We start from the raw sequence: 13,263 nt of genomic DNA, 5'->3' as shown, positions 1-13,263 counted from the left end.
GGACTAGTGACCCACTATTATTTCTTGAATTTAATTATGATTATGGTAATACCACCCTTGTGTCTCCTGCGTTTTCCCGAGCCAAGAATGTAACAACTGGGTACTTCTTTTGGAAATTGCGTATGTACGAGTATATTGACGTCCTCATCCAAAAAAAAGCCCCCTTCACAAAAGAGAGGACTTGTCATGCTCACCTTGTGTTCACTAAACATTATGAAGGGCCAGTGTGCTCTATGTCTCATAAAAGGAGACATGTCCTCGTCTTAATGGTCAAATGTCCCCAACCCCACAGCAAGTGGATTCTCAGAGTACATATTTTCAATTTCCAGCACTCAATGGTGTAGAATGTGGCAATTAAACATGTATCTGGTAAAACAGCAACCTTTTAAACATTCATCAAATGACCACATGACCTTTCTTTGCTCAGGAACGTGATACCTACTCAGATTGTATTTTTGTCTTTCTTGCCATGCTGCGAGTGAGGGGGCAACAAACTGGACTAATATTGATTAAATAAGCAAAGGGATGTTTATCAAATGCATAACTCAACTTTTGTAATGGGGGTTGAAGAATAACATATGAATATTTCATTAATGTGCTCAAATTACTTTTTAGGATGAAAGACATGTCTTCTCTGCTTCAAAAACAACATGAACTAATTAAACTGATACTTCAGAAAATGGAAATTATTTCAGAAGCTGAAGATGAGGAGGAGCAGGATCAGCAAAGTTGCAAGGTCAAAAGTCAAAAACTGAACCGCAAGGACAGCAAATGGAATTGTGTGCTAAAAGCAGTCAAAGCAAAGGCTGTGTGAACCAGAGACTCACTGTTTTTGTTTGATAGTATAATCAGATATTGTCATTTTCAGTTTCCCCAAAATTAGCCATTTATCTACTGTAGGTTTTTATTGTTTTCTCTTTCGAGCCTCCCCAATGGCACAAAGCAAATGCCTTTAATAAATGAATGAATTACTTTCGATCAATCAGTCCTAATACTGGTTGCTCTCTGTTGACACAGTCTGTGATCTTACATTTTTGTCGTACGTCAGGTACCATTAATGTCCTGTACGTGTTACAGGCTCCCTGTTGCGCCAGTGTGCTCCTTTGTGCTCCACCATGTGAGTGTAGCTTTTTCATACTTCCACATTAAGACCTTTCTTCATCCACTCATTCTCGGTCCCCCAATGCTCGGAACTTCTATTTCACCAACTTGCTTTTTCACAATGGCCAACAATCATGCAAATAATCTCCACTGACATTAACTAGGCATACACATTTCTCAAATATCTTTTGTGGATAGTCGTCTGACTGGATATTTACTCTATGATGGGTCGACAACCACAGCTTTGCCCCCACTTCGAGCTTTGCAAACTTTCTTGAGCTTTCCGCTGGGACTGATGATAGATACAACACCAACGTCTTTGGGTCATCAAGGGGATGAGCACAGTAGTAAGACCTAAGTTTCATGTTAAAGTCTTTCATCAACCCTAGTGAAAGACTAATGCTTCACAAGATGTGCTGCTTGAGTCATAGGTTGGTTTGCACACATGAGCACAACTGAATGACACACTCGTATCATAACTAACATAGTGCAATCCATTGTGGTTTCCTTCTGTTATTTCCACTGTGGATGTTAGTTTGGTGACTTGTGATTCGCCATAGTAGCATGGCCCAGCGGATTTGTTTTGCTTGTACTGTAGAGCTGTGTATTTGATAACATGGCAATTTGTTTCCACTGTGGAATGCATGTATTCGTAGGGAGACATATAACACCTTTGTTAGAAATTGCACTGGCAAATTCATATCTTTACTATGACCCTCATTACGAGTTTGCTGCCGCCGAAATCGCTTCCGGGTCCTCAGAATGAGGAATAACCTGGCCATTCCGAGTTCGGAAGGCCTGGTAATTCCTCCCTCCCAGGACCCGGATCCGGTCCTTCCCCATTCCCATTTCAGCCCCCATAGGGTTGGCCCGTTGTTTGCTCCCTCTTCCCTTCGCGGGACCCGGTAAGCACGATTGGTTTGACCAGGCATTGCTTCCTGGGTCCCGCGAGGCGACCTCATAATGAGGCGGTACGGGGTAAACGGCGCAGGCACCTTTTACAGCGCCGTTTACCGCTTACCGCCAGGGTCGTAATGAGGCCCTATGTGTTTAACCTAATAATTTTCCCAACAAATTTAGATATTATTATACATTGTTTACTTTAGCTGTGTCAGGTCTCCTGCGTTTTTTGGTTCACTTCCCTTTCGTTGTTTTTGGTTTTTGATCCAGTGTCTTTACCTTAACTCTTCATTGCCAATGGGATATTTGGATAGTCTCCACTGATTTATAACCCCCACTGATTTAAATGGGTCTTATCAATATCACGTCTCGATAAAGCGTGAATCACGTCAGCCAATATAATTAAACTGCCATTCAGTATATCCGCTGTATGCGGTCTTATTGCGTACACCACTCCAAACACTGCGCCTGTGGAGACATTACTGGAAGTAACCGTTATGCCTGAAACAAGCTTACGTGCTAGTCATGACCCGGCTGCAGGATCCGCTGAAAGCGTTTTGTATTATCTGCCTAAGACCTCCATTCCAATAACATGTAATCGCAAGGAAGTGGATCATTCTCCCTCAATCACATCCTTGTTGAGAAAAGCTCTTTCAGAATAATAACTAGGATGCCGATTCAGAAAGAATTTTGAATCCAAGAGCAGAGTGTGGACGCATGGTGAATCTGGACTCTTCTGGCATGTAAACAGGTGCCACTTGCACTTGGACAAGCATTGCAATTCACATAAAACAAAATAGAGAATTTCTCAGAAACGAGGCTGTTTCATACCCTTGGAGGAACGTATGCGCTGTTTGGCCACCACTAAAACAGAGAATGGAGAATTGCTGAGGGAGATGGAGATGCAGAAGTGCTGGCAGCTGGTGCCTCTTGGCTCTTGTTCGTGCCAATAATCGACCACCCACGGGGTGTCCATGGTGCTAGTGGTAGTAGAAACCCCAGCAGATACAAATGCCAGCATCAAGTGCTAATGGAAGGCAACACTTGAACTACCACATGCTCTGCTACTCACAGGGTGAAGGTCAGATGCCACAAATGCAGTCATGGAAGAAACACCCAATGTTGGACTAGGGAGCACCTGACAATTCTGAATAAAAGAACGCTGGCCTGTGATAGACATCTATTAGAAGCTGGACTACCACACCCAGTGGTCTTGAGCACATGTCAACCCCCCCCACTCCCTCACCCCATTGTCTGGTAATGTTGCTGTGTCTGCTCGGTCCCTGTGCATCACTTTGTAGGACAGCCACCATGGATACAGCGTGTGCCATACCTGTTGGGTGTGTCTCTGTGGGTTTCTTTCCACTCCTGGGGAATAGTTATCTGTTCCCACTGCCGTCCGATAAATGGTGTCCACGCTTTCTCCCCCCCCCCCCCTTCTCTACAGGTGACACATGCCAGTCGAATTTGACGTGTACTTTCCAAGCAACACATGATAGAACATAAGCCACTATTCCTTGTTAGGCAGAATCACATGCAGTACCCTTTGGTGTACAGACTACAAGTGGAAGTACAATTTTACCTTTGGTACAAGCCTGTACTACACAGTAATGTGGTAGCAATGGCTGAGCAGCCAGACTTATCTCAAGAGTAAAGAGTAAAGTGAGCAGTACAAGAGGTTACACAAAGGGGCAGCAATCGCAGTGGTTCAAACAAATACTTACTCAAGGTTTCTTGGTAAAAGAATATACATTTATTAACACAGTCAGTTGGAAAACATTCCACTAGTAAGAGCAGCTCAATTTCACAATCTAATATACTACAATACACAACCAATCAGTTTCTGAACAAGTTCAGCTCCTCTGAAGTGGGAACAAAGTGGCACTTCAGTTACTTTAAAAAGGGGTAAAAAGACAAGGTTGAAAGAATCAAAGCACAAATACTTTCAGAGGTAGGGCAAATAGTTTCAGTTCACTACAACCAGCAATTCAATTCAATAGGTCTGGGCTAAAGTCAATGGTTCAGAGTCTTGGATAGGATAGCACAGTTCTGGTAGTAAACAGTTACGTCTTTGCCACAGTTTTTTGGAAGTAGTTGTCAGGCGAAAAGTTATGTGTTGGTTTAGGGATGGACAAGCCTTCAAAGTTGGGAAAGTTTCACAACTTTCACAGCAGCAGAAATGATTTCTTGACCGCACTTGCACAGTACCTTTTAAATGAAGAAGAGTTGTAGCTGAGGCAGTTGTTCCTGGCAGTTCCTGCAGATCTCGCTGTTCCTGAGCTTCAGTCGTGTGGACAAGAAGGAGGACATCGGGAGGTTCCTGCACTGCCCAGGGAAGAGGCCACAAGCTTGGCAAAACGTTGGTTTAAGGTGTGAGTGCCTTAAAGACCACAAACGTGTATCCTTCTCACTGGCTATCTGGTTTTCAACAGCACTCTGAAGAAAATTCGACCAGTATAGAGACGGTGTCCAGGTGACTTGCAAGTTGGTTGGTCCCACCAAACTCAAGGGAAGAAGTTAACCTTGAAGGGATTCTCTGTCGATGGAGTTTCAGGTAATTCGGACCTGCAGCAGGGCTTCACCGGTGGACCAGGAGTTGCAGCAGTCGTCTTCCTTCAGCTCGTCTTCGGTTCTTTCGTTCCAGTGGTCGATTCTCCTTTCCAAGTCCCAGAGGCCTGCTTTTAAACAGTTTTCCCCTATTTATTCCAGCCTAGCTGTCACTCACCCAGCTGGGTTGCTGTCCTTGCCGGACAGCCAGCCAGCCAATCACACCAGATTGCATCAAGGTCACTCACCATTTCTTATGCTAGACAGGGGAATGGTAACTGTAGTCCAAACATCTGGAGAGACAAAGGTTGCAGACCCCTGCCTTAGGCAATAAAGGAGCAGTGAGACTGACCAATGGGTGTGGTGCGGTCAAAGCCTGTGCCCGCCCACCATGGTGGAGCTCCCGAGACTCCCTGAAAACACCTGAGGGAATGTTCACACCTTGAAGCAAAAGCAGAGCGCTTTGTCCCCATGGGCATTTTTTTTGGGTGTTAAAGAGACCCTGCAAGGATTAGGAACTCGTCATCCCTTAATGCAATTGTTGAGGGCTCCTCTGTGGGTAACATAGATTCTCCTTGCTCCCTCTTGAATGCCTCTGCTCAGGGAAGGGCAACATATCTGCCAATCCATCAGCGAGTAAGGGGTATGCTTGCTTAGAAGCATGCAGATAATTCAGAAAAGTTTTTGATGAATCAAATGCCAGTTTTCTTATCTGCATATGGTATGTGCCCATGAAAAACAAGGGGCGGACCTTTTATAGTAAGCTACTGCTACAAATTGGCCCTTGCATTCAGATTCCCAGAAGAGGCCCACGAGACCCCTTCTCTATTAGCATACTGCGGGAGCAAAGTAACACTTAAGATAGGACTGCATTTTTAATTTGGACCTTTGTCCTTTTAAGAAACCAGTAACCTTGCCCATGGGACGATGGTCACAGTGGTATGTGCAATTTAATTTAAACTGCTAGGTGTCAGAATTGCTCCTAACACAAAATAAAATGGGTCAAAGGTAATGCCTGATGAAGCTATTAAATGAGGCTTAGGTTAGTTTCAAAAGAGTTAATACATCGTCAATTTCTTTGAGCACTCTGCTGAGCCAATAATAACAATGCAGCTACTTACGCTGAATGGTAATTGCTTTTTAGTGATAGCTGGATATCTTCTTTCCTTGCAATTTTACAACTGTTTCAAAAGTGCATGGTTTGAGTTATGTATTCTCTTTATTTTTTGGTTCTCCAACTTTAAAACAGTTTATGATGGCAACGCAAGTTACATTTCAAAAGGTGAGCTTGGTATAATTGTTTATTTTCATTCTGTATACCCGGAGTCTACACTTTCCACAGATCCTTTTATAGATGGAAAGTTGATGTATGTGGACACACCCTTCTCTTCTTCCTGTCCAGAAGGAAATAATCAAACATCATTTGGTCATAGTTATTAAAGGTATCCTTTTGGAAATATATAATTCCTTCTTTAACAATTCCGCTGTTTATCTCCAAACAACAATATCTAATTTTACAAAAATCTGTGCAATATAATTGCATATTTTGAATCATTTTATAGGTTACTTTTATGAGGCGCTTGTCTCTGCAACCTACAGAAATGTAAGATTGATTAAGATTTACAGACTATCGGCAATTAAAATGAATGTGTAAAGTTAAAATATAGTGAATTTTGGGGGCGACAATTGGTGAATCTTTTGGGTTATGGTGTTAACTAACCTGGACGAATTTAACCTGTGGATCGATTAATCCAATATTACTTATTTTTTACAAGACAGTGGGCCTCATTACGAGTTTGGAGGTAACCATGCTGCTATTTGCGCCATGGCTGCCTCCAAAATTGTTCCAACTCTGGCCTGTGAATGGAGTAATTCCCCATTCACCTGAGCCATTCCCCATTCCCATTTGAGCCCCCAATTGTGGTACCGTTATTGACCCCGGTATCCCTTTGCGGGTCCCGTCCTTACTGCCTGCAAAAAACAAGCGTTAAGGAAGGACCCGCAAAGGGAACTCGTAATAGGGCGGCAAGGGATTACCGGCACCGGTGCCTTTACCGGTGCCGGTAATCCCTTACCGCCCACCTCATAATGAGGCCCAGTATCTATAATCATTATGAAAAGCATGTCTTCAGAATGGATATAAAAAACACATCATGCACATACAATATCAATTGTGTTTTGCATTTTCAAAAAGTAAAGCATCAGATAGGGAAGATTGTTGTAGAATTGTGTATTTTAAAACAAAGGTTACACAACAAATATAAATATATCCTTCACAATATGGGCAACTACGGTTTAGAACTGGCATTTTCCATGTTCTCGATCTGAACAAGTACATAATTTCTTGTCATGTGTCGAAAACATACATTCTTAAATAGATGCTAGTTATTTTCCCTTTTAAGGAAGAGGTGATCGACAATGCCCTTCACATCCTTGATGATGGCTATCCTTGCCGCCTAGTACTGCTTGACCTCTCAGCAGCATTTGACTCAGTAGACCACCAGACACTTACTGACAATCTACATCGCCACATAGTAATCATCAAGATCATCTTCAGCAGGTTCAAATCTTACCTTCCAAACCACCAACAGTTTGTACAATGGATTCTTCCAGATCACCAACTCTACCCGTCAAATGTGGAGTCCTGCAAGGATCCATCCCCCCCCATGATCTTCAATCTTTACATGGGACTCCTCAGAAACATACTCTCTCCACACATCTACATTACCCAATACGCAGATCTACTTCAAGATATCCTCAATCGAAGACATCCAAAGGCTCAAGGCCTGCCTAATATTGATCCAGTCCTGGATGCCCAGTGCTTACCTGAAAATCAACCTCTCCAACATCGAATTCCTACTGCTGACCCACAACACTGAACACCCTTTCATTCAGACCTGGCTCTCTGCTTTGTACCTCAAGGGATTCACAACTCAGCTGCCCCCCTGTACCAAGTCCCATGGGTTCAACATCGATAGACACTTCATGTTCAAACAGCACATAGCAAGGAAGACACAAACAGTCTTTTACCAACTTTGTCTCCTGTGCATAATAAAGCACTTAATCGCAAAAAACATCTTTAGATCTGCTGTCCAAGCCTTGGTCCTTTCCCAACTGGAAGTTGGCAATGCCCCTTTGGATGGCCTTCTAGCAACTACCCTAGCACCCCGGAAATGTTTCCTGCATGCTGCAGCAACACTTATTAAAGGATTCAGCAAATTCAACCACATCACCCAACCCTCATTGAACTGCACTGGCTCCCACTGCAAGCCTGTATCATCTTCAAATCATGTTGCACCATCTACAAGACTCTCAACTTTACGATTGGAAAGTGCTCTGTTGCTTCCTGAAGCTAGGTTTGTGCACAATAAATACAATAATATTATTAACAATAATAAAACTAATAAAAATATAGCAAACAAATGTGTATCAACTTATCTTGCATGGCTAAATGCGGCATCAAAGAAAATTACATATTTGTCATAAACACCCAGAACAAATGTTGCCTGTATCCTCTCTTTCAAAAAACAGCAGTGCTAACAATACAAATATGTGCTGTAACAGAAGAGGGGAATACAAGAAAAACGCTGTGAGTCTAATATGTAAGAACACAATTTAATGGCTCGGCTGCTGTAAAAAACAACTTACAAGACACTGTTTAAGATGTACACCACACACTTATTCACTTGCACAAATATAATTCCCACACATCACTTTACCTCCTCATCGACAACAGGGAGATTAACAAAAACACTAATTTGTATAACTAGGATTAACATATGAAAAAAACATTTCTCTCTATCTATCGCCCTCTCTCTTTCTCTCGTGCTTCCTCTTCCTTCACACCCCACACCCCCAACAGAGAGAGAGATACACACACACACACACACACACTAGTTGAAGATATCTTGGACACTGTACAAGAGGGTTTCAGACCTGGTCATAGTACAGAATCAGTTCTATTTTCTATCTGGGATGAGATGAAACTTAGCAGAGCCATATTATGGTGGTGGTTATTGGTGACCCAACTCTGTGCTCATCCTCTGCACGGAGAGACATACCATCCTTGCTCTTCATCTTGCCAACAGTTTTTGATCAGTAAATTGTGTTCTGGATACAGAAGATAAGCCTCATCACTCCAATTTTTCTGCCTAAAAGTATAATGACCTTCCCTACATCTGCTTGATATATCTGTGTGTATTTCTCACAATAGGCTTTTTCCTTCCCAGACTTGCTCCTCGGCCAAAGGGACCCAAACATACCCCAGTTTATTTTCCAATTTAGTTATAACACACTACTCGCCAAAATGGCTGGTACACTAGGTCGACACTCCTCAATCAGTCAACCTCACTCTGCCTTTTAACACCTTTGCACGCTCTACTAGTGCCCCACTTCCAGGCCAATGACACTAAGTTCTATGTTTTGATGTCTCATTCAAAAGTAGGAATTACTGTCCCTTCTTAGATCAGGCTAGCCTAACTTTCTGGCTTTTAAAGCTTTGGCAAGCTAAAGGTCTACATTATGCTTCAACTGATGTTGATGTCAATGACAACGCGAGGAATACTAATAAGGATATTGTACTATGGCATACCAGTGAGAAAGCTCCCATTGCTAAAATGAGCACAGACTTTCCCATGTAATTATCCAATGCATACATCCAGAACACAGCACAGTAAGACACAATTTTCACTATATTTTCCAATGGTTCCCCTATACCGTAGGATAAGGTCAGGCCATTCAATTACATACTTGTCACAGCCATTCTCTCCCCACAACAGGATGCTATCAGAGTAAAGCTCCAGGTGGAGATTTGTTTGTCATTGTTTTTGTGTCCTCCTACGAATATCTTGTCTCTAAACTTCCACAACATCCATGACTTCTTGAGCACATCTCAAGGCCATAACACATCCATAACCGTACTTAAAACTAAACCTACAACACATTTCACTACTAACTGACAAGATAATTGATTTGTTAAATTATGGGCAGCTTCTGATTTGTTTAATTACCATTTTGGTCTAAACCTATACTATGGTACATGCATCCCAGCTAATGCTCCCACTCAATCCCCTTGTTATCTTCCCCTTTTCTTTGTTCACCTTTGTCTTCTGTTCTTACTCCATCTTTCTCCCACTGTGCCAATTCCCACTTACCTTTATTCCCATTGCATTCTCACTCCACAGAGCACGTTCTGGTTTACACCCTGGACGGGGGTCACCGTTCACAAATACGGACACGGTTTTGGGGCTTGAAGACCACTACGGTGGTAATGTGTGCATTATAAAAGCTAATAAACATAGACATTAATTTGTTCATGAATTTCATCATTCATTCATTTCTGGGTTCATTTCTCAGTTCCCATATTTCTTCTTTGCTCCTTCCCTATTTATTGATTATATGGCATGCTCAATCCAACAGACAACAGTGAATGTCCACATTATCTAGTCTGTGGCCACATCATCAATCCCAATATTTATTTTTTAAATTATATATTCATGGGAAATTGACAGCTTATGTCCACTCAAAATTATTGATTGGTAGTATACCTTACCATCATTGTTGCTTCCATAAATGCCAATACTTTAAAAAAGAGCATCTATATCGAAAGGGAATGGGAATAGGAATGATGATGGTAGTTGGTAAGCTCCCTGGATACCTGGAGAACTGCTGAAAATTGGATAAGAGGCATCCTTTGAATTATGTTTCCCATGTAATGGTGAGTATTGATGAATAGGTCAATGTTCATTTCCTAGTTAAAGATATGTAATTCATTTTCATAAATTGTATGTTAGAGATGAGAAGCCACATATGAAAATCTGGAAAGATCAGAGCTGCACCTGCAGGACAAAATCTCCCAAAAAATGTAACACTTATTTTTTGGCTAATCAGAGAAGATATACTTGTGCTTCCTGCATCATTAGAAACCAAATATTTAGTTTGAATTACTCAGGTGTCACAGATGTACCACAAAGATGAGTAACTTCTCTGATTGTCTCTGTCTAGGGTACTACTCGTATTGGTTTCTTTGGTACAATTTGTGCCTACCCTTGTGTACTTTTAGAAAATAATATTCATGTCACGAGAAATATTATACATATGTTTGAATATATTCTTAGTATAATAATTCACTTCAAATTAATTTTTGTAAACACTTCTTATTTAATATTGTTCAGTTTGAAAATAACAGGTAAACCAATGAGCCGATTAAATGTTAAAAAAACTAATGGACCATTGGGCCTACTTGTGTTCCAAGCAAAGCATGTCTTCAGGGTTTAAGTTCAAAAATAATTTGTTGAATCTATTTCCATTTGTCTTGAATTATTGTGATGACTTAGACAAATAAATTTTGTTGCACTTGTAGTCACACTTTTGCAAAACATAACATTTGTGTTGCTGACTTGTTTGATGGTCCGAGTATAGGCTTCAACAAAGGCCAGGCATCCAAAAGTACTCTTTGTTTTCTTTTTCATGTCAAAAATGTACTTTTACATTACACACTGTTATTTATTATTTTGTTAATAAGCTGATGTTTTTATTAATTTTAGGAGCTGTCTTTGCATATTTTATTTTTCTACATTTTTCAAGGCTTGTGTTATTTTTTTAGCAGCAAGCAGAAGGAGAGTATACATGTACACTACAGACTATATACAAAAATTAACCATTCATCAATTTACATTTTGGGAACTAAAATCTGGGCATATAAAGACCATAAACTTGAATGTTGTGTTCACTGTTGATAAGGGCATGCGTTTATAACATGATGACAATCATGCATATGAAGGATCACGGAATAGCAGCCTGAGAGGAAATGAAAAAGTGTTGGTTACACATATGGATTTTGATGCATACGTTTAATTGTAAGAGCACTGGACAAGAGAAAGCAATACTCCTATTCGTATAAATTCTATTAAGTGTAATCTATATGAAATTATTGGACTATGACCGTATTATGGCCATTTTGCAGCATGCACGGGTATACCATTTTAGATTTACATTTTTTATTCTAGCTTTATTTTATATTGCTCAGCGATGCACTCTTTGAACAGTTATGTCATGCAGTTAAAGAAAACTAAAGACAACCCTAGTTCTCATGCTATGATGTCACAATGCTAATCCAGTAATTGTACATGAGACACCTATGATTATTTGGTAAGTCACAGGAAAGTCTAAGTTTAGGAGATCACATATACACACAACACAAACACACACACACACACTGTTATTGAAACTGTTTTAAAAATCTAATTTAAATGGTTCAATAAACTCCCAAGAAAGCCTCTTAGTATCAATTACAGTTATTGTTTATGCTGTAGATAGATACGAATATTGCCCTTGCTGTATTCTTGGTGTATTCCACAACGCTTTTCATTTGTGTGCTTAAAATATCTGGACAGGAGTTCTCTTCAAGTAAACAGCAAATATATCCACTATAAAGGAAAAAGGAAGATCCTTCATAGACAAAGTCACTCGAAGAATACAACACACTCCATATGATATCAATATGAAATGGAATGTTTACCAATATAGCAATTCAGCATAAGCAATTCATTTACATCATGGACATGTCTGACATTAAACATAATCATTAGATTGCCAATGTAATCATTTAATCCAGCTACGGCGTTTGTATGTTTGTTTTAATTTCTGTAGGAGTTTTCCACAGTTTGCGTTTCTCTGTAATGCGGTGTGACTTTATACAACATTATTCCTTAATATAATGCCAAGGTAGACACGGACATCATATGTTGCCTTCATCATTAAGAAACTTCTGTGAGCTTTTCATAATGTAAGAATGAGAACAATGATATCAGCTCTGAATATCATCAACACCTGTAATGGTTTAATTTGAAGTGAAATATCTTACAATCAACCAAGAGAAAAACACAATTGGAACAAGGACTTCTTTAGACCTGTCAAATAAAATTCCAACTTGAGAAAGCAGAGCAAATACGGATATGTGTTCTACAGGAAATGTCATCTTGCTTTGCTGTTGCTAATTTGTTGGCCTATTTGTAGAGCCTAGCTTTTTTTAAATGGGTGCTTCAGTTTTACATTGCTTTTAAGGGCAGAAGTTATGTCTGAACCCAATTAGTAGAATGGAAAGATGGAGTTTGTATACAGCGCCAAACTTATAAATTGTAAAATGGATCTTATAATCTTGTCAAAAAAAAATGTATCTGGAACCAGCTGTTGAGATACAATGAATATTAAAGACCACTAACAATATTTTTTTTTCAGTATTACAACATTTTCAAAATATGTGTTGCAGATATAACATGGCAGTATATCACATTGCAGAGTAAATACCTGCATCAGCCTTATAATGTTCAAGTCTAAAAATGCCCTTTTACTTTTGACAACAAGAATGATGACCAAACTTACTGGCCACAACAATGTTGTAAACGTGAAGTGTAACATCATAATAACATATGAATTTGTACTGTATAAATGACCACTTTTTGTTTTCTCGTACAAGCTAATTGAGAATGCGTACTGTAAGATATTTTGCTTTAAGCAATGCAAATGTATTTCTAATGTTACACTTGCACGTGGGAAAGAATAAAACATCTTCAATTGAATGACTTAAGCACTTCCAAAATCATTATAAAAATGCTTATTATACCAAATATCAGCATGGTATTAACATAATTCAATAAATCCTTGTTCTTTCTTCTGGGGCAATCTGAATTTGGCATATGATTCTATGCTGGCCTG

The 13,263-nt window shown here is 40.0% G+C and overlaps 1 protein-coding gene across 1 annotated transcript in view; it reads left to right on the top strand.

Moving 5' to 3' along the window:
- TRPA1 (transient receptor potential cation channel subfamily A member 1) overlaps positions 1-13,127 on the top strand; it is a 1,301,026-nt gene extending 1,287,899 nt beyond the window's left edge. Inside the window, exon 27 of the mRNA XM_069621203.1 lies at positions 616-13,127. Coding sequence (XP_069477304.1) covers positions 616-814 — 199 coding nt within the window. The 3' untranslated portion in view covers positions 815-13,127. The remainder of the gene's footprint in view (positions 1-615) is intronic.
- Positions 13,128-13,263: the final 136 nt, after the last annotated feature.

Source organism: Ambystoma mexicanum, chromosome 5q (assembly GCF_040938575.1).
Source record: "Ambystoma mexicanum isolate Mex_15411 chromosome 5q, UKY_AmexF1_1, whole genome shotgun sequence".
Classification (NCBI taxonomy): Eukaryota; Metazoa; Chordata; class Amphibia; order Caudata; family Ambystomatidae; genus Ambystoma; species Ambystoma mexicanum.
This window is presented reverse-complemented; position numbering and strand designations above follow the sequence as displayed.